The sequence below is a fragment of the Tachyglossus aculeatus genome, chromosome 17, assembly GCF_015852505.1.
Source record: "Tachyglossus aculeatus isolate mTacAcu1 chromosome 17, mTacAcu1.pri, whole genome shotgun sequence".
Classification (NCBI taxonomy): domain Eukaryota; kingdom Metazoa; phylum Chordata; class Mammalia; order Monotremata; family Tachyglossidae; genus Tachyglossus; species Tachyglossus aculeatus.
Window position 1 is genome coordinate 47497706 of NC_052082.1, and position 27579 is coordinate 47525284.

Here is a 27579-nt window from a genome sequence, read left to right on the forward strand (position 1 = left end):
GGGCTAGGACAGGGTGGCTGAACCAGCAGAAAGGTGGGGAGCCCCCTCCTACCTCACCTCCCTTCTCTCCTTCTCCAGCCCGCACCCTCCGCTCCTCTGCCGCTAACCTCCTCAAAGTGCCTCCTTCTCACCTGTCCCGTCGTAGACCCCCGGCCCAAATCCTACCTCTGGCCTGGAATGCCTTCTGACCACACATCCACCAAGCTCGCTCTCTTCTCCCTTCAAAGCCCCACTGACAGCTCACCTCCTCCAGGAGGCCTTCCCAGACTGAGGCCCCCCCTTTTTCCTCTCTTCCTCCTCCCCACCATACCCCCTTCCCCTCCACACACTTGTGTATATTTGTACATACTTATTACTCTTTATTTTATTAATGATGTGTATATAGCTATAATTCTATTTACTCTGATGGTACTGACACCTGTCTACTTGTTTTGCTTTGCTGATTGTCTCCCCCTTCTAACAATTATAATAACGATGGTATTTGTTAAGCGCTTACTATGTGCAAAGCACTGTTCTAAGCGCTGGGGATGTTACAAGGTGATCAGGTTGTCCCTCAGGGGACTCACAGTCTTCATCCCCATTTTACAGATGAGGTAACTGAGGCACAGAGAAGTGAAGTGACTTGCCCAAAGTCACACAGCTGACAGTTGGCAGAGCCGGGATTTGAACCCCTGACCTCCGCCTCTAAAGCCCGTGCTCTTTCCACTGAGCCACGCTGCTTCTTGTGCTTCTAGACTGTGAGCCCACTGTTGTGTAGGGACCGTCTCTATATGTTGCCGATATAGACTTTCCAAGCGCTTAGTAGTAGAAGCAGCGTGGCTCAGTGGAAGGAGCCCGGGCTTCGGAGTCAGAGGTCATGGGTTCGAATCCCGGCTCTGCCACATGTCTGCTGTGTGACCTCGGGCAAGTCACTTAACTTCTCCGAGCCTCAGTTATCTCATCTGTAAAATGGGGATTAAAAGTGTGAGCCCCCGTGGGACAACCTGATCACCCTGTATCCCCCCCCAGCGCTTAGAACAGTGCTCTGCACATAGTAAGCGCTTAACAAATGCCATCATTATCATTATTTATTATTAGTACAGCGCCCTGCACATAGTAAGCGCTCAATAAATACGACTGAATGAGTGAATGATGAATGAATGAGCTGGCCGGGCCCCCTAGGACCGCAATCCCTGAGGGAGCAGTAGTGTGGGCAGAGGGTCCCTGACAGGGAACCCAAGCCAACCTCCTGGTGGAGGGGGGCTCAATCCCAGGTTTAGTTCCCCATGCCCAGCCGGCCAGGGGTCTCCCCCCTAATCCCACCCCAGTTTTGTTTTTGTTTTTTTCAAAGGAGCAGGTGACGGCGGGACGGGTAGGATGCCGGCTTTCTCGAGGAAACCTGGGCCGGGGACCAGCAGGCTGACCACAACGACCCCCATCCTCCTCCCTGAAAAGGACCCGACTGCCACACCCGCAAAACCACGGGGGCTTTAAGCCCTGCCTGGGACTAGCCTTCTGGTTTGGGTTCTGCTCAAATAAGCCCCCAAATTGCTAGGCAAATTACAAACTCCTCCATGGGGAGGGGGCGTATCTTCTACCAGTGGAAAGAGCAGGGGCTTTGGAGTCAGAGGTCATGGGTTCAAATCCCAGCTCCGCCAACTGTCAGCTGTGTGACTTTGGGCATGTCACTTAACTTCTCTGGGCCTCAGTTACCTCATCTGTAAAATGGGGATTAAAACTGTGAGCCCTCCGTGGGACAACCTGATCACCTTGTAACCTCCCCAGCATTTGGAACAGTGCTTTGCACATAGTAAGCGCTTAACAAATATCATTATTATTATTATTATTACTCTTTTCTCCCAAGCACTGCCTACTGTGTTCAGTAAATGCTACTGGCTCGCGGGGAGATCGATCAACCAGGAGTACTTATGGAGCTCTTACTCTAGTCTGTGCTCGGGAGAGTCCGACATAAGAGATCTGAGATGTGTGGCCAAGTGGAAAAAGCACTGACCTAGGAATCAGAGGGCCTGGGATCTAATCCCAACTTGTACTTCCCAAGCGCTTAGTACAGTGCTCTGCACACAGGAAGCGCTCACTAAATACGATTGAATGAATGATTGAATCCCAGCTCTGCCAACTGCCTGCTCTGTGACCTTGGGGAGGTCATTTCCCTACTGGAGAAATTCCCTACTACTCGGGCCTTCCCCAAGGCCCTACTGAGAGCTCCCGTCCTCCAGGATGCCTTCCCAGACTGAGCCCCTTCCTTCCTCTCCCCCTCGTACCCCTCTTCATCCCCCCATCTTACCTCCTTCCCTTCCCCACAGCACTTGTATATATACTTGTACATATTTATTACTCTGTTTATTTATTTTACTTGTACATATCTATTCTATTTATTTTGTTAGTATGCTTGGTTTTGTTCTCTGTCTCCCCCTTTTAGACTGTGAGTCCACTATTGGGTAGGGACTGTCTCTATATGTTGCCAACTTGTACTTCCCAAGCGCTTAGTACAGTGCTCTGCACACAGTAAGCGCTCAATAAATACGACTGATTGATTGATTTCATTTCTCTGTGCCTCAGTTTCCTCAACTGTAAAATGGGGGTTCAATACCTGTTCTCTCCCCTACTTAAGACTGTGAGCCCCAAGCGGGACAGGGACTGTGTCCGACCTAAGTGATCTGTACCTACCGTAGTGCTCAGAACAGTGTTTGACACAGAGTAAGTGTTTAATAAGTACCATAAAACAAATAAATAAGCAAGATTCCTGCCTTCTAGGAGCTCAAGACCTACACTCCCCAAACCCTAAGGAGCCTGCCAGCCCCTGCTGGTTATCCTGCTCCCCGAGGAGCTCACGGAGTGGACCTCGGACTCCTCGCATGCCTCCTCCCAGACCCGGTAGTCGGAGCATCGATTCCAGGAGTATCTCAATAAATACCATTGATTGACTGATCGATCTACTGGAGGCCACGCATCCTCCTCAGCGTCTGGGGAGTCCAAATTAAAGCAGTGAGATGTTCTCGCCTGTCGGGGGGCGGGGGTTAAGGCTCCGACAGGACCCGCTCTGACCAGCACTTTTTAGGCTGACTGGGCAGAGAGGTTTCCGCCGTTCAACTCTCTTGAGGTTTCACCCTGAGAAGCAGTCGCTGCCTCACCGGGCGGCCCTGTTCCCTGTTCCACCTGAGAGGAGAGCTGAAAGGCTCCTTCGCCTGCCTCCGCGGAAGCAGTCCCCAGGCAGCCCACGCAGGGGCCGGGGCCCTCCCCTCCACGGGGGTGGCTGCATTCCCCCCCCTCCTCGTCCCCCATCCTGCACCCTGAAGGAAGAGAGAGCAGGAGCCTGGAGGGGGCAGGGAAGCAGGCCTGGCGCACCTGCCGACTGCGCGAACAGCATTATGCAACAGCCTGAGGACTTTGATCGGCTCGGCGTACGACGCCAGCTCCGTCAGGCAAGTCCCTCGGATTACAGATCGTTCCCGACGCGCGTTCCACTCGGGGTTTTGCCCCCGCTGGCTACCTGGGAGCCCCTCTGCCTTCACAGGAGTGACACTGTTGTCACAAAAGCTTTCAGTCCACGGGATCAATGGTTGTGTGCCTTAAAGCCCCAGAGAAGTCAGCAACCTGGACACCGGGTTTGCAGAAAGGATGACTGAAGGTGAAAGGGTCAGGAGCTCCAAAAGCATCTCGCGATTCACTGCATCACCTCCTGGGACGAGGGCCTTGGAGACCGAGATGACCTCTTCCTATACCCTAACCCCCCACTCTTCATCCCTCGCCCTGATCAAAACAACAGTCAACAGATACCCACCCACTGAGAGATCCACGCTAGCTACAGCCTTAATAATAACCTTGTTGTTAAGCGCTTACTATGTGCCCGACACTTTGCCCGGCACTGGGGTGGATACGAGATAATCGGGTCGGAAACGATCCCTGTGCCACACGGGGTTCACAGTCTAAAAGGGAAGGGAGAGCAGGTATTTTTATCCTCATTTTCAAGATGAGGGAACTGCGGCACGAAGAAGTGAAGTGCACTTGTCCAAGGTCACACAGCAGGCAAGTGGCGGAGCAGGGATGAGAACCCAGGCCCTCTCCTTCCCAGGTCCACGCTGCTTTCACTTCGCCTCCCTTAACCCTCTTCCACACCCCACAAAACGGGGACAGCAATCTCCCTCCCCGAGACAGTCAGCGGTTGTTAGATGCTTGGAGAGCTCTGGGCATTTTCTGGGAAGACCCAGCTGGCCAAATGAGGTGGGTGGCTTGGCAAGTCGGCACGGTCACCCTTGAGTCCTCGGAGGGGGCGGCACTACCCCGGCTAATGCCGGACGGGGAGGGTGGCTGCATCCCTGGAGACTCCGGGCCCTGTTCCGGACTGGGGCTTGAGAACTGCAAAGGGCCTGGGAACGGGTGACTATGATGACCTCGTGTCTCCCTCTGACCAGGCCACCCCAAGCATTGTCCTGGAACTAGTTACTGATTGATTTTTATTCACTAACATCTGCCGAGGGCCTGCTTTAGGCAGGATGCTGCTAGACTCCAGGCTCCTGGGAATAGCCAAAGGAAAGACACAAGTTAAACCCAGTCCTTGCTTATGAGTTTACAATGAGGTGGGGAGTAGAGGCTAACAGAAACAACCAACAATGAAATACCAAAAAAAACACACACACGCAGTCTCTTGATGTCCTTGCTGCCTCTCCCACCCCAACAGTCTCAATTCCCGACCTGCTTCCCGCTCCAATGTGGGGGGGGCAAGGGGCGGGACCTGGTGGTGGCAGGGACAGTGTTCCCAGGACCCCGGAGCAGAGGAGTGGTAGATAACTGTGAATTTACCGGCCTCCTTTCTCAGGAGCTAAGGACTGAACAAACTGGGAGGCGAAGGAAACCTGATCCATTTCTGATTTCAATCGCTTGGAGGGCAGCCTGGCCTTAGGGGTAGAAGTCAGAGGACCTGAGTTCCAGTCCTGCCCAGTCACTGGCCAGCTGCGTGACTTCGGGCAAGTCACTTAATCCCTCTGGACCTCAGCTTCTTCATCTGTAGAACGGGGATGAGATATCCACTCTCCCTACCTCTTCGACTGCGATGTTGGAACGGTTGTCTAATCTGCCCTGGAGACAGAAAACTCCTTGTGGGAAGGGATCCCGTCTACCAACTCTGCTGTATTGTACATTCCCAAGGGCTTAGTCCAATCCTCTGCACACATTAAGTGCTCAATATATATCATTGATTGGTTAATTACCTTAGATCCACCCCAATGCTTAGTGCACAGGAATTGCTTAATAAATATACATGCTGTTACTGTATTCCTCTGAGAGGAGGCAGAGGACCAGACATTCACTTCATTCCACCAAAAGGGGAAGTGACTGGGTCAAAGTCACTGCGAAAATTCAACCTCTGGCCTCGAAGGTCAACGCTCTCATCCGTCCACCAGGCTACTGACTTTCAAAAGCGCAGCATCGGGGCCGTCGAGCAGCGAGGGGCTAGTGCTTTACTGACCAGAGGAAGTCAGGGGTGTAGCTCCTGGCTCGTTTGCCGGAGATACCTGCTGGATTCCGCTACGGCGGGAGGCTGTTCGCTCGACAACCCTAATGGTCTGACTCCACATCTCCCTCTGGGGTTGGTTTCGGCCCTCAAATGGCAGAGAGAGGTGGCAATTTTCAACTGGACAGGCGGATTGACAGCCATTTTCTACCCAGGCGGCCCTCACAGAAACTCTATATCCAGTAACTTCCGATCGGTCATCCGTGGTATTGATTAAGCGCTTACTGAACTGAGCCGTCCTATGGAGAGCGACTCTGAATCCTTTCATTCGTAGGGCCTTATAACTGCACCGGCCAGAACGCACCACACCCTCCCGGTTGACATCACCTCCCCAAACGGACGAGGCCAGAACAGAACTGCCGCTGATTAACATGGACCCTTCGAAGGAAAGGTTTAGGAGAGGTTGGTTGGGGTTCCATTTCCATCCCAAGGATGAAGGGCTCTGATGATTTGAACTTGAAAGGCAACCACTAGACTGTAAGCTCACTGTGCACAGGGAACGTGTCTAATAATAATAATGGCATTTATTAAGCGCTTACTATGTGCAAAGCACCGTTCTAAGCGCTGGGGAGGTTACAAGGTGATTAGGTTGCCCCACGGGGGGCTCATGGTCTTAATCCCCATTTTACAGATGAGGTAACAGGCCCAGAGAAGTTAAGTGACTTGCCCAAAGTCACACAACTGACAATTGGCAGAGGCAGGATTTGAACCCGTGACCTCTGACTCCAAAGCCCGTGCTCTTTCCACTGAGCCACGCTGCTTCTCTACCAATTAGTCTACCAACTAGTGTACTCTCCCAAGCACTTAAAACAGTGCTCTGTATACAATGAGGGCTCAATAAATACCACTGATGGACTGATATTCAATCAATCCATCAGTAAGATTGATCGGGTGCTTCCTGGACACAGAACCCCATACAAAATGTTTGGGAGAGGATGATACACTAGAGTTGGTAGACTGGATCCCTGCCCTTCAAGAGCTTACAGTCTAGTGCTACTTGCCTGCCCAACAATTGAAATAACATTAAGAAATAACAGCAGCAGTCACAGGAAGGAAAGAAAAAGAAACAAACAAATCTCTGATGGAGTACTCAAGAAGTTCTACTCCCCAACTCATATCCTCAACTGCAGATGACCTGGAACCCTGCCTTTCTGGAAAACCCCAAGGACCTGGGGGGAACCACCTCCGATTCTGAAGGTTACCAGTCGGCAGGAAGGTCAGCAAAGAGCTCAGAGAACTAAACCACAAAAACAAAAGGAGCCCTGCAACTTCAAAACTCAAACTTACTTGCTCCTTCTGCATTAATTACAATAAACTGCTTCATACCCTAGCAATCACTTAATGGAGCAGCAAATATGATTTTTTTTCCCTGTAATTAGTCAATTTCAATCTACTGCCATTTCTCTGCACACTCCCACTTTGACTCTAGCCGAGTCCTGCTCCTGGTGGCTGAGACCAGCTAAGCTCTGTGTTCAGACACCCAAGGCCCCAATCCATCTTCGGAGCGGACCCTTTAAGGCAATTCTCAGCTGAGCAATAATACTTACCCTCCCTGTTCACCGTCACAATAACAGTAATAATCAGAATACTAATTGTGCTAAGTGCTTAAATCTACCCCAAGACTTAGAAAAGTGCTTGACACAGAGTAAGTGCTTAGCAAATATAATAATAATAATATATATCCGTTCTTTGGTGGTGGTCCATTCCAGCTCAGCCCCTCTCCCAGGAGGCAGCCCAGAGCTGAAGGAGGCAAAGACAACTTTCCAAGGTCAGGTAACAGGACAGATGTGAAAGCAGGGAAAAACCGACCAGGCTTCCCCACCACCTGTTAGCATTTTCTGCCCAAACTGTTTGTTTTTTCTTAAAAGCCAGGAGCTCCCTCCACCCCCTTGCAGGACTACAAAATGGCACCAAAGAAAACCGTTTCCAAGGACTTAAATATTTAGACCAGAACGGTCACCGTGAACCACTTGAATTTTCCACTGGGCTGCTGGTATTAATAGGGTTACCGGTTTTGGGCATTTTAACAAAGTTGAAGCCTGGCCCGCTTCTCCCCTCACCACCAGCCCCAGCCCCACCCCTGAGTCTAATTTCAGACTTGGTGATACTGAATTTTCTTGGCACACACAACCTTCATATTCCAGTTGTTCTTAGTGCCACAATGTCAGCCTCGCTTGGTGACACCGAGGCTTCCACAGGAGGCCGGAAGGTAAGCCCCAAGGCCTCCTGGGTTTCAGTGTTTACTCTCAGGGGGCGGGGGGAAAAACACTGCTGTGTTGGGGGGGTGGGAGGGGCACATTAGCAGGTGATCGTCACCTAGGTTTCCAGGTGAAATTGTCAACCAAGAACTTAAGGAGCCAAGGCAAAAGAAAGGTGTGTGTGTATGCTCACAGACATCCCCACAATCACCCCAAGCATACGGTATGAGACAAACTTGATTGAAATTCCAAGTCGTGGGAAGACCGCTTATTCACCAGTGACTTGTCTCTTCCATTTTCCCTCCCGGAGGTCTGGTCAACTCATCGACATCCCTCACACTGCTTCTTTCCACCCGGTCCCCTGCAGATCTGCTTGGGGTTTCCCCTCTGCTTGGGGAAAACGACTACCGGCCTTAACGGACAGACAGGGACAAGTTTTCTAGGTCCTCTCCCTAGTTCCTTCTGCTGAACACTATATTCAACACACACACACACACACACACACACACACACCACCTCCCCCACCCCACACCCCCAACATTTTGAAAGGCATGAAGGCATGAAGAGAGTGAGTGTGTTATGGGTAGGGGGTCTCCGTACTAGTAAATGCTCTACAGGAAATATTTATTTGGGTGAAGGATACATTCTTGAATCTCCTCCAACAACCTGCTCTGCCCTTAAAGATGAGGAGGAAGTCAAACAGAAGGCGGGGCGGAATCCCGGGGGCCGCCCCCAACTCCTTTCCCAGGGACCCCTCCCCTAGGCAGGAACATTTCCCATCCTTGCATGCAGGGGGGACAGCCTGGAGATCCTGGCAGGGGCCCCAGAACTGAGACGGCCGGGAAGCCGGATAATAACTGAGGTATTTGGTAAGTGCTTACTATGTGCCAGGTACTGTACTAAGCACTGGGGTGGATACAAGCCAATTGGGTTGGACACAGTCCCTGTCCTACGTGGCTCCATTTTACAGACGAGGTAACTGACGCACAGAGAAGTGAAGTGTGGCGAGCCACATCCCCCAAATCCATGGAAGCTTGGGGCTACCCTGTCTCCCCACCAAAATTTCAGACACACACACACACACACACACACACACACACACACACACACACACACACACACACACACACACACACACACAGTCCCTTCTCCCTCCCAGGGGAGTTACACATTCCCCTAATGCTTCGGATTTCAGGACATTTGGGAGAGACTCATCCCAGACAACAGGCTAAAAAAAGAATCCATTAGCATTAACTGGCCTGTCACGGCCAGTGACAAATAAATGAATTTGATGGTTTTAGATCAGTCATTAGGGGACCTAGCCCCAGGCAGCTCACAGGGGGGAGGAGGTGGGGGCTCCACACTCTGAGGGGAGGGAAGAGGAGGTGGGGGGAGGTGGATGGGGCAGTGGACACTGTCCACGGTCCCTTGGGCGACTCCGGGGCCCCTGCTCGCCACCACAGCTGTGGGGCCAGGGGCTTGCAGGAGAATCCTCCCACAGGAGGAGTCGAGAGCAGGATGGTGGGGAAAGGGGGAAACAAACACTAGACTGTTGAGCGCCAATCAGTTTTCCCTCAAGCACTTTCTGGACAAAATTCTTCTGGGAGAGGAATTTCGGTTCAATGTGATTTTTTTCATCGGCCATCCTCTTAAAATCCTGCCACCCCCTCCCCGAGCCCCCCAGAAGAGGAACTCACCCTGATGGGCTATGCCTTGGGTTGGAGCCCCTCGAGTCAGATGGGAAAGAGCCTGGGAGCCAGAAGACCTGGTTCTAATCCTGACTCCACCACTTAACTGCTGTGGCCTTAGGGCGAGTCGATTCACCGTGCCCCAGTTCCCTCATCTGTAAAATGGAGATTTAAATATCTGTTTTCCTTGCTTCTTGGTCTGTGAGCCCTGTGTGGGGAGGAGACTGTGTGTGAGCTGATGCTCTTGAACCTACCCCAGTGTTTAGCACAGTACCTGGCACCTAGTAAGTACTTAACATACCACTTTTACCTTTATTATTATCAGCATTATTATTATTATTATCACCACCACCATCTTCTAGCCCGCCCTCTGGATGGTCCACCTTGGACTCCAGCTGGCAGTCCAACCAAGAAGAACTGGAGGGGCTGACCAGCCCTGCCTGTCTCAAAGATGCCATAGTGGTACGGCATCAGTTTGCACATGAGAAAAATGCAGGCTCTGCAGGCTCCCTCGACGGCAAGACGCTGTACCTTGGCATCGCGGGGGGTAGGTAAGGAGAAGAGACCATTTGGTGGCCCGATGTCTGAATAGGGTTCGTATTTGTTTGAAGCGATGTGGAGCAAGAGACACGCAGGAACAACAGGAGACACCCGGGAACACCCATGCCGAACTGTACTTTCCAAGTACAGTGCTCTGCACACAGTAAGCGCTCAATAAATATGATTGAATGAATGAATGAACAGAAAAAATAAACACACACAAAAAAACCCTCAACTTACAGGTGCTGGACGAGACGGAGCGGCAAAGCACAGGCTAGAAATGGCGAGGCCACCCTCCTGCTGGAAGCCCGGCCTGGGGAGGACGCCCCCTGCCAGGATGCCCCCTACCAGATGCCCGGCCTGGGGAGGACCCCCTCTGCCAGGAGCACAGATCAGCACAGCCCAACACAGCCTGGCACAGCCCAGAGAGGGTGCCCTCAGCTAGTAGCACAGCCTGGCACTGCTGGGGAGGACAGCCCCTGCTGGGAGCACAGCACGCCCCTTCAGCACCATATTCTCCACAGTGAGCGCTCATCAGACACCTCCCAACTGATGGACAAGATGCCACCCATCACTCCATTGACCCACACCCGACAGTGGGCACGGCGGGCACAGCAGCCCCGATCCCTCCCTTCAGGGCTGGAGGCAAAGCCCAGCCTTAATAATAATAATAATAATGGTATTTATTAAGTACTTACTATGTGCAGAGCACTGTTCTAGGCGCTGGGGAGGTTACAAGGTGATCAGGTTGTCCCATGGGGGGCTCACAGTCTTAATCCCCACTTTACAGATGAGGTAACTGAGGCACAGAGAAGTTAAGTGACTTGCCCAAAGTCACACAGATGGCAATTGGTGGAGCCGGAACTTGAACCCATGACCTCTGACTCCAAAGCCCAGGCTCTTTCCACTGAGCCACGCTGCTTCTCTTCTGCTTCTCTCTGAGGGTCCTTGCTGCCAGAAGGGAACCCTAGATGAGGCGGTAGAGTCCAGGGGCCCGGTCCAGCCCTGGCCCAGAAGCATTAGTGCTGCCACAACTGGTCCCAATTTGGTGCCCAGTAGCCGGATTTTCTGACCATGTGACTTCTAGACTGTAAGCTCCTTTTGGGCAAGGCAAGTGTTTACCTGCTCTACTATATTGTACTCTCCCAAGTGCTTAGTACAGTGCTCTGCACATAGTAAACGCTCCAATACGATGGATTGATTGACTGACGCGAAGGCCTCAGGCCCTAAAAACAGCAGTAGTGGAGTGGAGAAGTGAGGAAGGTGATGGGGCTGGGGGGGTGGAGGGGAGGAGCGCAGATATGTGTGTATTTGTGTATGTGTGTATAAGGGTTGGGGGGAAGTGAAGGGGGGAAGCCCAACATTAGAAGTGACCAGGAGGAGCAGAGGGGGAGCATAGGTGGAGGAAGGAGAAGGGGGAGGAAGAGTGGGGGTGGGGGACCTTAGCTGTGCCCAGGTAAGCCCAGGGGGTGCCTACATGAGCCCATGAGGCCCCCATCCTGAAAAAAAAAGAAAAAAAATGAGGAATGGAAAAAGCCTGACTCAGTGTTGTTGTTCACACAAGGATAATTGGGAGGTAATGACAGCCTGGGCAACAGGCTGAGCGTCTGGACAAACATGTGAGGAGCCCCCAGATCCAACACCACCAAGCAGCTCTGTTCTGACAACAAAAACTCCAAACTCCCAACAGCTACACACACACACACACACACACACACACACACACACACACACACACACACGCGCGCGCACACACACCCTCTCCGGTCAACAAGCAACACACATTAAGAGTCACAGCAAAAACACCAATAAAGAGGATGGTGGACGGGAGAGAAGACAAGGATGGGGGAACACTGGGGCCCAGGTTAATGATCTTTTTAAATCCGGTCACCCCCCGACCAAATGAAAGCCACATCGAGTAAAAAGCGCAGGGCAGGAGGGGGCGGGCCCCCCTTCCACGGCAATCCCACACGGCACCCGGCGGACTGACGCCCGTCAGCTTCCGAACCCTCGACTCTTGACCGGTTCACAAAATGCAATTCTGCTTTGGGCCCGGACCGCTGAAGTCCTCAGCGGGGGGAGAAATGAATGGCTGCATTCAAAACCCTCCATTCGGCCCCTCGTTCCAGACAGAGTGGGTCGAAATGGACTTTTATTTATAAAAGATGAGATAAAGAATGTATCGTGATGGCATTTAATGGAAAATCTGCTCTGCCTTGCTGCTGATTTCCTTTGACGCTGCATTTCTCTTCTTTGATCCTCATCTTCCCTCCTATAACACCTTCCACGGAGTGATCCTGCGCCCGAGGAGACAGCCACCCCAAAGAGCCCCAGAACCGTCGCCGGGCCAAGCAGAAGCCCAGCTGGGTCCTGGCAGGAAGGGAAACCGAGGACAGAAGGCCCCAAGAGGGACATTTAGCTTTTAGCTTTAATTCTTTTTGTTCTACTTGACACCTGCCCACATGTCCACATGTTCTGTTTTGTTGTCTGTCTCCCCCTTCTTGACTGTGAGCCCATTGTTGGGTAGGGACCGTCTCTATATGTTGCCAACTTGTACGTCCCAAGTGCTTAGTACAGTGCTCTACACACAGTAAGCACTCAATAAATACGATTGAATGAATGAATGTCTTCCCGAGCACTTAGTACAGTGCACTGCCCCCCGTGGGTGCCTCCCACTACACTGCACACCACCTCAAGCAATGAAGGGGGTTTACTGAGCGTCTACACTGCACTATACACTGAGAGTTTGGGAGAGTACAATGTATCAGAGTTTGAAGTCAGAGCCCCTGCCCTCCTGGAGCTTACAATCTAGTGGTCAAAGTCTCTACTCAAAGCCAAGAAATCTTGCCAAACAGCTCCCATTTGGGCCATGAGTCCCTTGTGGGACCAGGACTCTGTCTGAACTCTTGCTGTGTGGCTCAGTGGAAAGAGCCCGGGCTTTGGAGTCAGAGGTCATGGGTTCAAATCCCAGCTCCACCGATTGTCCAGCTGTGTGATTTTGGGCAAGTCACTTCACTTCTCTGGGCCTCAGTTACCTCATCTATAAAATGGGGATTAAGACTGTGAGCCCCCGCCATGGGACAACCTGATCACCTTGTAACCTCCCCAGTGCTTAGAACAGTGCATTGCACATAGTAAATGCTTAATAATTGCCATTATTATTATTATTATTATTACTGAACCTATCCCCACGCTGAGCACAGGGGAAGGGCTTAATACCCTTAATGACCCACAGTATCCTAGGAGTTTGATATTTTGGGGGGGGGGGGGGGTCAGCGACCAGTTGGACTACATACCTCGAATAAGTCACTACCACATCCCCTTTCACACCTCGGATCCTCCGACTGCTTCTTGCGGACCATCCACTTGTGTATCTTGGGGATGACTCAGACGCCTTACGCTGTGGCTACCGGATTTCGGTTGCAACTCGTCCGAGGCATGAAAGCATCGGGGGACCCAAGTCTTCCTCCCTCCCAGACCTTGAGTTCCAGGTGGGATGGGACCCGAGTCCAATCGGATCATCCTCTATCGACATCCAAGTGCTCAGTGCAACGCTGGGCACATAGTAAGCACATAATCAAGACCATCATCACCATACTCTCCCAAGCACTTGGAACAGGGCTCTGCACACAGAAGGTGTTTAATAATAATGATGGTATTCGTTAGGCGCTTACTACGTGCCAAGCACTGTTCTAATCACTGGGGTGGATATTAGGTAATCAGATTGTCCCACATGGGGCTCGCAGTTTTAATCCCTATTTCACAGATGAGGTAACTGAGGCCCAGAGAAGTTGAGTGACTCGCCCAAAGTCACACAGCTGACAAGGGGTGGAGCCGGAATTAGAACCCATGACCTGACTCCCAAGCCCGTGCTCTTTCCACTGAGCCACGCTGCTTCTCCAATATCATTGACTGGTTGACCTATTAATGATGGTGATGATGATGAATAAGCCGTTCACATCCGCAGCCATCTGTGCTAAGTGCTCATGTGTCACAAGTCTCATCTAAGAATCCCACCGTCCAAAGTTGCAATGGATATATTTGAGCCCAGAATGAGGGTGGAAACCTTCCTTGCAACTATGAATTTTTCTGCCAATTGCTTGTTCTATGTCCTCGGGCAAGACCCTTAACTGCTCTATGCCTCAGTTTCCTCATTTGTAAAATGTGGATTCGATACCTCTTCACCCTCTGTCTCAATCAATCAATCAATCAATCGTATTTATTGAGCGCTTACTATGTGCAGAGCACTGTACTAAGCGCTTGGGAAGTACAAACTGGCATCACATAGAGACAGTCCCTACCCAACAGTGGGCTCACAGTCTAAAAGGGGGAGACAGAGAACAGAACCAAACATACCAACAAAATAAAATAAGTAGGATAGAAATGTACAAGTAAAATAAATAAATAAATAAATAAATAGAGTAATAAATATGTACAACCATATATACATATATATATGGGTCTCAGTGACTGAGACACCCATGTGGGACAGGGACTGTGTCCAACCTGATTAACCTGCATCTACTCCAGCTCTTAGAACAGTACTTGACACAAGTGCTTAAATATCACAACAATAATAATAGTAATAATTATTATTCTTTGTCCAAAGATGAAGCACCCAGGAGGCTGAAATGACCTACAGTATCCTATAAAGTCCAAAGGCTACTTTGCTGGCCATAATAAGAAGAAAAACACAAAAAATAAGGAAAGGGGGCCTTGATAGTTGGGCGGGGGGGCGGGGGGGGGCGAGAGCCTAAACACCTTGGACAAGTCATTTCCACCTCTGGTACACGTCAAAGATACTGCCAGTTTGATTCCCAACCTGAGAAACCTAAATCCTGAAAAATTTCAAGATCTTGATGGAGGAAAATGAACGGTACAATATCCAGGCCTCAGAGCTAGCTAGGGGTTCTGAAATGTGAAGTCTTCCCCCATTAAGACTACTAAACGAATCTAGAACTAGCACTCCGATGGCTCAAAAACCCAAATACACCACAGGTCCTCTGGGTCAGAGTAAGAGCCCCGTTCTGAGAAAGATGCGCCATGAAAGAGTTAACTCCCTTTTCTTTAGGTGACGTTAACCTTTTTTTTTCCTTAGACAGCCCTTCCTTAACTGTCTCTGAGGTTGAAATCTCAAAACACCTGCATCGCATCACACAGCAGGCAACTCTCTGGAGCAGAGACTCAAGACTGTAGACCATAAGCTCGTTATGGGCAGGGAACATGTCCGCTAATTCTGCTGTAATTATATTTTCCCAAGTGAGCTTAGTACAGCGCTCTGCACATAGGACATGCTCAATAAATACCAGAGACTGACTGATTGATTACTCTTTAGGGGCCCCAGTTCATTCCCTTCCCCGGCGCCATGAAAATGTTTCCCCTCTCCCGGAAGACTGTGCCAAAACCATCGGTTTGGGCTTCCCCTCCAGATCAAGCCCCTGTCCCCCATGGAGCACCTATGCTTCCCCTCCCCACCCCTTGTCCCAGAGGACCCCAGCCCAGGGAGAAAGAATGCAAGGTAAATTCCAACAGCGGTCCAGCCCAGTCCCAATTGCGCCTTTGAAGAGGAGCCCCTAGATCTAAAAATATCGTGGACAACTTAAGAGCCATCCCCGGCCCAAGGAAACTACTCCCCTCGCTCCACCCGCTTGTGAAAAAGGAAAGTCCGGTTTGAATTCTCAACCTTGTCCCAGTCCTCCGACACGTTAAATCAAGAAGTCAGAACAAAACTTCTTTGCCCGTGACGCAGGGCGGCCCGGCCCAAAAACCCTCCCAGCAATTTCCAGTTTCACCCTGTAAAAATAAGAACATCGACTTTAGCCCCTCGGGCCGGGAGGGTCCCCTCCGCAGGCCGGTCCCGCTGGCCGCGTCCAAGGGGCAGGGGGCTCCTTCTTCTACGTGACTTGCTGCGAGTTTTGTGATTCAGACTACATTCCAAAAGCCTCCAGACAAGCTCGAAAAGGTTATCCGGAGGGAGCTTTCCCGACACCCACACTCCGAGAGGACGGTCCGAAGGCCGCGTCTAAGCGGCCCCCGAGTCGGATTCGCTCCGCAGTCGTCTGGGCTTCTCCAACACACGACGGCCCCGGGAAGCAGAGGCGGCAGGCCCGGAGCCCAGACCTCTTCCCCAGACCAAACAGTCCATTGCCGCCTATCCCCCCAGCCTAGTCCCCGAGCGTCCGTCCCCTCCAAGGGGGTCTGTCCGGAAGGGAGTCGGGAAGTGCCCTCGCAGGGTGACCCTCCCCTGGTCCCAGGCCAGCCCCGCTAAGACGCCCCACGCTCTGGCTTCAAAACCTTGCCCTGCCAATTCCCCGCTTTGAAACCGGAACTGCCCGGCCACGCTGGCTCTGCTGGCCAAAAACTTCCGCGCCGCGCCGAGCCTCTCGCTTACCTTGGGCTGCGCCCGACGGGGGAATGCAACTTTGGGGTCAATCTGAGGAGAGAGAGGGAGAGGAGAGCCGGTCAGTGTGGTGGTACTTGCCAAAGAGGAGAAAAGCAGAAATGCATCCCAATTATTAATCCCTCATTTCTCAGGTTTAGAAATTGACACTGTAGAACCTTCCGGGCCAGTTGAAAGGGGAGGGTCTCTCAACTGGCCTCTTGGGGACGGGACACACACAAAATTCATACTGCTCTTGTTCTCTGAACTCATAAAACGCATTCCAAACTGTAATTCACAAGTTGTTCTGGGTTACTGTGACAAAGGTCTAAGCAAACACTTAAACACTGAATACCGAATAATGCCTGCTTCTAATCTGTGATGCATTGCTGGAAGATAAGACGGTAACATCATTTTGGATTTTTATAAAACAAATCCTATCTTCCTAATTAAATGGATGCATCACTGACTATAAAGGTAATTTGCTGTTACCCCTGGCCCTGCTGATAGAACAACTAAGTAAATAATGGGGGTTGGACTTGGGGCCGGAACGATAGTCAGACCCATACAAAACTCTGCTTAAGTCAAATCACTTTGGCAAACTTCAGAATTTTCAAAAGAGCTGTCTGTTATGATATTATAGTCTTGGATCATCCGCTCTTCAGTTACCCTCAAAGGTTAGGCGTGCCCAGTCTTGGGGGTTTTTGTTGTTTTTTAAAGGCAGAAAAAAACAAACTCTTAGAAACTCCTGGGGCTCCAGGTCCAAATTTTCTTACTTCCCCTTCTTCCCCCCACCCCCTCCCCAAAAAAGGAATCACCACCTTCCCATGAGCAGCTGCCTAAAACAATCTGGAGAAGCAAGGACACTGGAAGGCGGGGGAGAGGTGAAGAGGGGAGAGAAGGGGAAGGGGGGAGAGGAGGGGGAAGAAGGGGGAGAGGAGGGGGAGGAAGAGGGAACCATCTAGACTGAGAGCCCTTGGGTAGGGACCGTCTCTATATGTTGCCAACTTGTACTTCCCAAGCGCTTAGTACAGTGCTCTGCATACAGTAAGCGCTCAATAAATACAATTGAATGAATGAATGAATGAATAAAAGGGGAGAGGAGGGGGAGGAAGAGAGGAGGGGGGGAAAGAAGGGACAGGCGTGGGGCAGGCCCTAACATCCTATGAAAGAAACGAAGAGAATTTTAAAATCAAGGCAAAGGTCTGAGGAGAGTTCGTTCTTTAATTACAAGAAAAACAACTTTCAGATGAGACAACCAAGGAAACCTAGGCCCCGATTCTCTGCTAGTCAGGGAGGATGATGTCATACTATAAAAGTTTCCCACCAGAGCATTCGGTGGAACGTCCTGGTTTGGGGGCATGGCTAGCAGGAATGGCTCCACGAATCCAAGCACATGCCTCAGGAGCCCTCCTTTAGGCTTCTCCAAAGTCCTAAAGTCTTTGGGCAAACTCAGGAGAATGGGCTAAAGCCCGCCGGAAATGAGCTGCCTCCAACTCCAGGGTTTCAGAGGGAAAACTACTTCATTTTGAAGTATAAATCTGAACTTCATAGTCTACCACAATAAAAAGTGAAATGAATTAAAAAACAAAAACAAAAACCCTCAACCTGCCCAGATAAGGATGAAATACTCAGTTTATTTCTTCTGAGGCTCTTCTTCTAGGAGTCATGTCACAAGGTGACAGGGAATCGTTTCAATTACATAATCATTTAATGCACCATCAAAAATCCAAGGGACTAAAGTAAAAACCGGGCTCCTCTTTTGATCACGCACACCTGAGAAATGAGAGATTATTTTTTTTAAGAGAAAAAAAACCCAAAACGATTATCCTTTATCTAAAAAGCTACCCTTCCAAAAGATTAACATTGTCTACAGATGTAGGCAGTACTGACTAGATACTCGTCTAAGAGAGAAATACAACAGGTGTGGATTTTCCATTCTGCTGACCAATTTAAGGCAGGAATGAACCTTTCGTAACCATTTCCAGAAGAAAAAAAAATAAACAGGGAAGGCTGGCCAGCACACGAGGGGAATAATGCACAGTTGCACTCTCGGGCGATCCGGCAATGTCGGAAAGGACGGGACGAGAGACTGGGAAGGGCCATTCAAAGAGCTTCCAAAGTAGGATGCTAATTTACGAAGGCCAATTCTCAGAATTCAAGACGCCATACGGTGGAATGGCGATTTGCTTTAGGTCAGTGTATTTTGTTTTGGGGGAAGGAACTTTGGGAGTATCACAGTTTTTAATGGAGCCCTAAAATGAGCATGGCAAATCCATACCTTTTGTAAATCCCTATCAACTAGTAAAATAATAACAATAATGATAATAAAGAAAACTACCAAAATAAATTAGTTTAGTTAGGTACATTTCTACTTACTGTAGCTACAAAGTCCTCTAGGAAGTGACTAGGGTACTATTTTTGCAATGAATGGCCATTACCTAAACAAAGCTTTTAAGGTAACTGTAAACAAGATCGCCGTTTCCAACCGATCTGCCTCCTGCACTGAACACGTTGAAACAAAGTCAAAGGCTACGTTACACTAAATAACAATAACCAGAAACACGTCAACAAATAATGAGTGAAAATTGAACTGATTTACACCTGAGAGAGACGGGATTTATTTTTGTCCTGCAAGTGGATTCCATTATCACAGAACCACCAGCCTGATAGAAATGAATTTTTCTGCCGCCAAAATAAATTCTAAACGGGAAAAGGGAGAGGGACGGGGCTGAAAGGGCAAATCTGGGGTTGGGAGGTGTTACGGACAAACAACTATTTCTTAGGTCTCCTGCTAAAGAAGACTTTCGTAGGTCTATCGTATAATATTTTCCTGGGTTCATTTTTCAGCACCGTAATATTAATTTGTGTTCCCTTTTTGAGTTTCTCCCTCCCAAGAATGGAAATGAGAAACGCATTCTTTGGCCAGATGAATTGGTTATCACACTACAACTGATTATACTTCAAATCAAATTATCCAAGAATGCAGAAGGCTGAGTGTTGCAGGCTTTGGCAAGCCTGGCAGAAGCTGAAGGAAAATTTGGAAGAAAAATAAAAAGGAAAAAAAAAAAAAAAGTGCCCTCATGGTCTCCCTGTTTGGGGAAGGGAGAATCTCGGGAGGATCGTGAAAATTCAAACAGCCTAGACAGTCTGCAATAATCCTAACCCTCCCTAGCTAAATGACATCAAAGACTCACCAATATAAAATGGCAGTGTCGACCTGGCCCCCTAATTAACGCAGCCACGGTAGAATGAAAGAAAACTTTGCTCTGGGGAGGGGGTCACATCAAACCACAAGCCACGCAAGACAGTTTGAAAGAACACCAAACTGCTGCAGCTCCCCCACCCCCGGCCCCCATTTCGCTTTGTTCAACCAAGGAGTTAAAACCTAATCAGATGTCTCTCTCCCTCTTCAGACGGGACCAACAGCATTTCTGAACTCCAGCAGTCTTTTCCCACTCCCTCTGGGATCGCTGAGGCCTCCAACTGGCTCAGAGTACCCACACTCCAAATCAAAGTTTTAGGTGTGATAAGACGACAGAGACGAGAGGGAAAAACAAAACAGAAAACGAATCAAACGGCCCAGTCCAAGGCCTTATGAGCCCAGGAGACTCCCACATCCCCTAGGTCGGTTGGTAAAGGGATGCGTTCTCCCCGCCCCTTCCAAAATCCCAAACCCAAACACTTCGTCTCTGCTGAGACCTGACCCCCTGGAGTCCATCCCACTGGCCAGGGGGTGGGAGAGGCCCCAACTGGTTCCCAGAAATCCACTTCATAGTTGGGGGCAAGGTGGGGGGTCCCGCCACACGCTCTATTTTGTTTAGATTTTTCACCATTCAGACAACTCGGCTGTCTGAAAAGTTCCCCAACCTCGCTGGCCACAAAACTCGACGATCTGCACCTCATTTCATCTACAGCAGAAACTAGGGCAACGTTAAAAAAAACAAAAAAAATCCCCAAAATCACAAATTCAAATTACATCTCCCTCCCCACCCCCTTAAAAATGCCCAGTTCCAGCCAACCAACCATAAGGACACTGTCCCTTTAAATGAGCCTGTCATAGTGGTAACATTGCAGAAAAGGAGCGAAGAACAACAAAAACATACCGTCTTGGAATCTAACTCATGATGGGGCTGAGCTAATACTTTATCTACACTTGCTGGATCGGCAAACGTAACGAAACCGAAGCCTCTGAAATGAGACAAAATAAGAAAAATTAGGAAAAAAAAACCCAAAATTATTTTTTTTTTTAAAAGAAGCAGAGAGGAGAGCAAGAGGAAACCAGGGCAAAACAATCTCTTTTCCCCTCTTTCCCATTCCGCCTATCCTCCCCAGTCCCTCCCAGTTAAAAATGGAAAAATACATTCGGTTCAATGGGTGAAAGGGGGGGCGGCAACTTGGTTATTGGTGTCTCTCGCCAATCACTGGCCACCACAGTTCCCTCTTGGCCCCACTCCTCCCCCTCTTAAAGCTTTGTTTTAGACTGAAGCATGTAGGGCACTTTAGGGTGAGGTTCACCTTCCAACGAGGAGGCTCAAGACCTGGGAAAGATGATTTGAGAGAAGTGAAATATATATAAAAAAAAAGAAAAACTACTTGCAAAAGCGTACGAAGCTCAATGTCATATTCTGGATGCCAAAAAGATGAAGAAACACATGCTACAAAGCCCAGAAATGAGTCCAAAAACACCAAAGTGAGAATTCACAAGAACCTTGCTTCGGAGGGCAGAGGAGAGAATGGAGGGGAATTCAAAATCACATAATTTATTTTTTTTTTTGTAATCCTGACCCGCTGGTACTTCTGCGGCCCACCCCCACCTCCTTAACACTTAAACTTTGTTCCAAATAAAAGCAGAATCCCAAAAGGGTGATTTACCTGGAGCGCTTTGTGGTGGGATCTCTCATGACCATACATTCTCTAATTTCTCCAAATTTGCTAAAATAGTCTCTAAGGCTATCTGTAGAGAGAGGGGAGGGAGGGGGGAGAAAAAAAAAAAAACAGCAATGCAAATTTTGAACGCCGGACGAAAACAAAACTACTTGTTTATATATTTTTTTTTTCCATTTCTTGAACACACCGGGGGAAACTCGGCAATAGAGGTCGAATAGAGGGCTCGGAAAGGATTTGCTATTTAAAAAAATAACCTTGCACAGAAGTGGGGAGTCAATGGCCGGGGTGTGGGGGATGGAGTGGGATAACAAAGAGCAATAAAGTGAGCCCACTGTTGGGTAGGGGCCGTCTCTATATGTTGCCAACTTGTACAGATCTATTCTATTTTATTTTGTTAACATGTTTTGTTTTGTTGTGTCTCCCCCTTCTAGACTGTGAGCCCGCTGTTGGGTAGGGACCGTCTCTCTATGTTGCCAACTTGGACTTCCCAAGCGCTTAGTCCAGTGCTCTGCACACAGTAAGCGCTCAATAAATACGATTAATTGTACTTCCCAAGCGCTTAGTCCAGTGCTCTGCACACAGTAAGCGCTCAATAAATACGATTAATTGTACTTCCCAAGCGCTTAGTCCAGTGCTCTGCACACAGTAAGCGCTCAATAAATACAATTGACTGATTGTACTTCCCAAGCGCTTAGTCCAGCGCTCCGTACACAGTAAGCGCTCATGAAACACGACTGATTGATTGCACTTCCCAAGAGCTTAGTCCAGTGCTCCGCACACAGTGAGCGCTCAATAAATACGATTGATTAATTGTACTTCCAAAACGCTTAGTCCATTGTTCTGCACACAGTAAGCGCTCATTAATTACGACTGATTGATTGTACTTCCCAAGCGCTTAGTCCAGTGCTCTGCGCACAGTAAGCGCTCAGTAAATACGACTGATTGATTGTACTTCCCAAGCGTTTAGTCCAGTGCTCTGCACACAGTAAGCGCTCAGTAAATACGATGGATGATTGACTGTACTTCCCAAGCGTTTAGTCCAGTGCTCTGCACACAGTAAGCGCTCAATACGACTGATGATTGATTGTACTTCCCAAGCGCTTAGTCCAGTGCTCCACACACAGTAAGCGCTCAATAAATACGACTGATGATTGGCTGTACTTCCCAAGCGTTTAGTCCAGTGCTCCGCACACAGTAAGCGCTCAATAAATACGACTGATGACTGTACTTCCCAAGCGTGTAGTCCAGTGCTTTGCACACAGTAAGCGCTCAATAAATACGACTGATGATTGACTGTACTTCCCAAGCGTTTAGTCCAGTGCTTTGCACACAGTAAGCGCTCAGTAAATACGACTGATGATTGACTGTACTTCCCAAGCGTTTAGTCCAGTGCTCCGCACACAGTAAGCGCTCAATAAATACGACTGATGATTGACTGTACTTCCCAAGCGTTTAGTCCAGTGCTCCGCACACAGTAAGCGCTCAGTAAATACGACTGATGATTGACTGTAATTCCCAAGCGTTTAGTCCAGTGCTCCGCACACAGTAAGCGCTCAATAAATACGACTGATGACTGTACTTCCCAAGCGTGTAGTCCAGTGCTCCGCACACAGTAAGCGCTCAATAAATACGACTGATGACTGTACTTCCCAAGCGTGTAGTCCAGTGCTTTGCACACAGTAAGCGCTCAATAAATACGACTGATGATTGACTGTACTTCCCAAGCGCTTAGTCCAGTGCTTTGCACACAGTAAGCGCTCAATCAATACGACTGATGATTGACTGTACTTCCCAGCAATAAATACGCTTAATTGTCCTTCCCAAGCGCTTCGCCCAGCGCCCCGCACACAGCAAGCGCTCCCTAACCCCGACTGACCGACTGAACGAGTAAAGCAGCCGGGGGGCGGGGGGGGGGGGGGGGGGGATCCGATCATCCCCCCCCCCCCACCCCCCTCCCCTCCCTTACCTGGTGAGGTCTGCCAGCTCAGGCCCCCGATGAACATTTTACTGGGGGAGGAAAACATAACAGAAGTGAGCACAGATGTCAGATCGGCCATTTTGACGTGTAACTTACAAAAGCTACGAGGAAGGGGGCGGGGGGGGGGAGGGGGGGACAGACAGAGACAGAGAAAGAACCGAGAAGGGAAGGGGGGTGGGGGGGGGGGAGGTTGGGGTGCCGTGCGATCAAACAAAGGTGTGTAACTTGGATGGGGTGGGGAGGGGGGGTGGGGGGCTTACCCGGGGTCGTGCTGCGAGTCGTTGGGGCTTCCAGGGGTGGCTTGGCTGCCATCTGCCTCCATGTCGGAGCCCCCCCCCGCCCGCCCCCCCAGCCCCAGCCCCAGCCCCAGCCCCAGCCCCGGCCGCCGCGCAGCCCCACACTGAGAGCCGACGGGAGCCGCGGCCGGCCGGGAGCCCGACCTCTCCCTCCTCCTCCTCCTCCTCCTCCTCTTCCTCTCCCTCCTCCTCCTCCTCCCTCCTCCCGGGCCGAGCCACGGGGCCGGGGAAGCGGCGAGAGCCGTCACACGTGGGCTCGGCGCCTCCCTCCCTCCCCGCTCCGCGGGCGCACGTGGGGCGGAGTTCTAGAACGCCGTGTAACCAATCCCGGTGACGTCACGCCCACCCCACCCCCCCCCCCGCGGGGGGGAGGGGCCCAGCTCGCGCGCTCTCCCCCCCCCCCGGGCGCGCGCGCACGCACTCATTCATTCATTCATTCCATCGGACTGAGCGCCTGGGATGGGCAAGTCGGCAACATTCATTCATTCGTTCATTCAGCCCCACTGACTGAGCGCTCACTGGGCGCGGAGCGCTGGGCTCAGCGCTTGGGAAGGGCACAGGCGGCCCCTAACCAACAACGGGCTCGCATTCATTCATTCATTCAATCCTATTGATTGAGCGCTCACTGTGCGCGGAGCGCTGGGCTAAGCGCTTGGGAAGGACATAGATGGTCCCTAACCAACAATGGGCTCACATTCATTCATTCATTCATTCATTCAGTCCTACTGACTGCGCGCTCACTGTGCGCGGAGCGCTGGGCTAAGCGCTTGGGAAGGGCACAGGCGGCCCCTAACCAACAACGGGCTCGCATTCATTCATTCATTCGATCCTATTGATTGAGCGCTCACTGTGCGCGGAGCCCTGTGCTAAGCACTTGGGAAGGACATGGTCCCTAACCAACAATGGGCTCACATTCATTCATTCATTCAGTCACTCAATCCTATTGATTCAGTGCTCACTGTGCGCGGAGCACTGTGCTAAGCGCTTGGGAAGGACATAGTTGGTCCCTAACCAACAATGGGCTCACATTCATTCACTCATTCATTCATTCAGTTCTACTGATTGAGCGCTCACTGGGCGCGGAGCGCTGGGCTAAGCGCTTGGGAAGGGCACAGGCGGCCCCTAACCAACAACGGGCTCGCATTCATTCATTCATTCGATCATATTGACTGAGCGCTCACTGTGTGCAGAGCACTGGACTAAGCACGTGGGAAGGACATAGTTGGTCCCTAACCAACAATGGGCTCACATTCATTCATTCATTCATTCATTCATTCAATCAATCCTATTGATTGAGCGCTCACTGTGTGCGGAGAGCTGGACTAAGCGCTTGGGAAGACCATAGGCGGCCCCTACCCAACAATGGGCTCACATTCATTCAATCCTATTGATTGAGCGCTCACTGTGTGCGGAGGGCTGGACTAAGCACTTGGGAAGGGCATAGAGAGATGGTCCTACCCAACGACGGGCTCACATTCATTGAGTCATATTGATTGAGAGCTCACTGTGTGCAGAGCACTGGACTAAGCGCTTGGGAAGGACATAGTTGGTCCCTAACCAACAACGGGCTCACATTCATTCATTCATTCAAGCCTATTGATTCAGCGCTCACTGTGTGCGGAGCGCTGGACTAAGCGCTTGGGAAGAACATAGGCGGCCCCTACCCAACAACGGGCTCGCATTCATTCATTCATTCAATCCTATTGATTGAGCGCTCACTGTGTGCGGAGCACTGGACTAAGCACTTGGGAAGGACATAGTTGGTCCCTAACCAACAACGGGCTCGCATTCATTCACTCATTCAATCCTATTGATTGAGCGCTCACTGTGCGCGGAGCGCTGGACTGAGCACTTGGGAAGGACATAGAGAGGCGGTCCCTAACCAACAACGGGCTCACATTCATTCAATCATTCAATCATACTGATTGAGCGCTCACTGTGCGCGGAGCACTGTATTAAGCGCTTGGGAAGGACATACAGAGACAGTCCCTACCCAACGACGGGCTCACATTCATTCATTCATTCAATCATTGATTGAGCGCTCACTGTGCACGAAGCACTGTACTAAGCGCTTGGGAAGGACATAGACGGTCCCTAACCAACAACGGGTTCACGTTCATTCATTCAATCCTATTGATTGAGCACTCACTGTGTGCGGAGTGCTGTACTAAGTGCTTGCGGAGTGCTTGTACCACAGCACCTGTATATATAGGTATATATGTTTGTACTTATTTATTTATTTTACCTGTATATATCTATTTATTTTATTTTGTTAGTATGTTTGGTTTTGTTCTCTGTCTCCCCTTTTTAGACTGTGAGCCCACTGTTGGGTAGGGACCGTCTCTATATGTTGCCAACTTGGACTTCCCAAGCGCTTAGTCCAGTGCTCTGCACACAGTAAGCGCTCAATAAATACGATTGCTTGATTGATTGATTGACACAGAGAGACGGTCCCTACCCAACGACAGGCTCACATTTATTCATTCATTCATTCATTCATTCAATCGTATTTATTGAGCGCTCACTGTGTGCAGAGCACTGGACTAAGCGCTTGGGAAGTACAAGTTGGCAACAGAGAGAGACAGTCTCTACCCAACAGTGGGTTCACAGTCTAGAAGGGGGAGACAGAAAACAAAACAAAACATATTAACAAAATAAAATAAATAGAATAAATATGTACAAATAAAATAAATAGAGTAATAGTTGAGAGCTCACTGTGCACGGAGCACTGTACCAAGCACTTGGGAAGGACATAGGCGGCCCCTAACCAACAACGGGCTCACATTCATTCAATCATATTGATTGAGCACTCACTGTGCGCGGAGCACTGGACTAAGCGCTTGGGAAGGACATACAGAGACAGTCTCTACCCAACGACGGGCTCACATTCATTCATTCGTTCAATCATATTGATTGAGCACTCACTGTGTGCGGAGCACTGGACTAAGCGCTTGGGAAGGACATAGACGGTGCCTACCCAACAATGGGCTCACATTCATTCATTCATTCATTCATTCATTCAATCATACTGATTGAGCACTTACTGTGTGCAGAGCACTGTACTCAGCGCTTGGGAAGGCTATAGAGAGACAGTCCCTACCCAACGACGGGCTCACATTCATTTATTCATCCATTCATTCAATCAAATTGATTGAGCGCTCACTGTGTGCGGAGCACTGTACTAAGCGCTTGGGAAGGACATAGAGAGATGGTCCCTACCCAACAATGGGCTCACATTCATTCATTCATTCGTCCATTCAATCATACTGACTGAGTGCTTACTGTGTGCGGAGCACTGTACTAAGCGCTTGGGAAGGACATAGACGGTTCCTACTCAATGACGGGCTCCCATTCATTCATTCATTCATTCGTTCATTCAATCATATTGATTGAGCACTTACTGTGTGCGGAGCACTGGACTAAGCGCTTGCGAAGTACAAGTCGGCAACATAGATGTTCCCTACCCAATAACGGGCTCACATTCATTCATTAATTCATTCATTCAATCGTATTTACTGAGTGCTTACTGTGTGCGGAACACTGGACTAAGCACTTGGGAAGGACAAGTCTCAATATGTTGCCGACTTGTACTTCCCAAGCGCTTAGTACAGTGCTCCGCACACAGTAAGCGCTCAATCAATACGATTCAGTGAATGAATGTGCATGTGATGGCATTTATTAAGCGCTTACTATGTGCAAAGCACTGTTCTAAGCGCTGGGGAGGTTACAAGGTGATCAGGTTTTCCCACGGGGGGCTCACAGTCTTCATCCCCATTTTACAGATGAGGGAACTGAGGCCCAGAGAAGTGAAGTGATTTGCCCAAAGTCACACAGCTGACAATTGGCAGAGTCGGGATTTGAACCCATGAACTCTGACTCCAAAGCCCGGGCTCTTTACACAGAGCCACGCTGCTTCTCCGCCGCTTAGTCCTCTCCCGAGCGCTTAGGACAGTGCTCGGCACACTCGAGCAATACGATGGAATGAATCAATGACTCTGTCCCGCCCTCGCCCTCTCCCAGATCTCCCCAAACCCTTGTCCTCCCCTCCTCGCTCCTCCCCCAGGAAGAAAAGTTATCTGCTCCCACAGGGACCCAATTCTC

The 27579-nt window shown here is 50.1% G+C and overlaps 1 protein-coding gene across 11 annotated transcripts in view; it reads right to left on the reverse strand.

The window, feature by feature from the left end:
• The window catches only part of MSI2 (musashi RNA binding protein 2), a 335448-nt gene extending 311944 nt beyond the window's left edge, over positions 1 to 23504 (reverse strand). For all 11 annotated transcript variants that reach the window (XM_038759053.1, XM_038759052.1, XM_038759056.1 and 8 more), the window contains exons 1-5: positions 23443 to 23504; positions 23171 to 23211; positions 21190 to 21271; positions 20421 to 20505; positions 16327 to 16368 (exon numbers count right to left, since the gene is read on the reverse strand). In XM_038759053.1, coding sequence (XP_038614981.1) covers positions 16327 to 16368; positions 20421 to 20505; positions 21190 to 21271; positions 23171 to 23211; positions 23443 to 23504 — 312 coding nt within the window. The remainder of the gene's footprint in view (positions 1 to 16326; positions 16369 to 20420; positions 20506 to 21189; positions 21272 to 23170; positions 23212 to 23442) is intronic.
• Positions 23505 to 27579: the final 4075 nt, after the last annotated feature.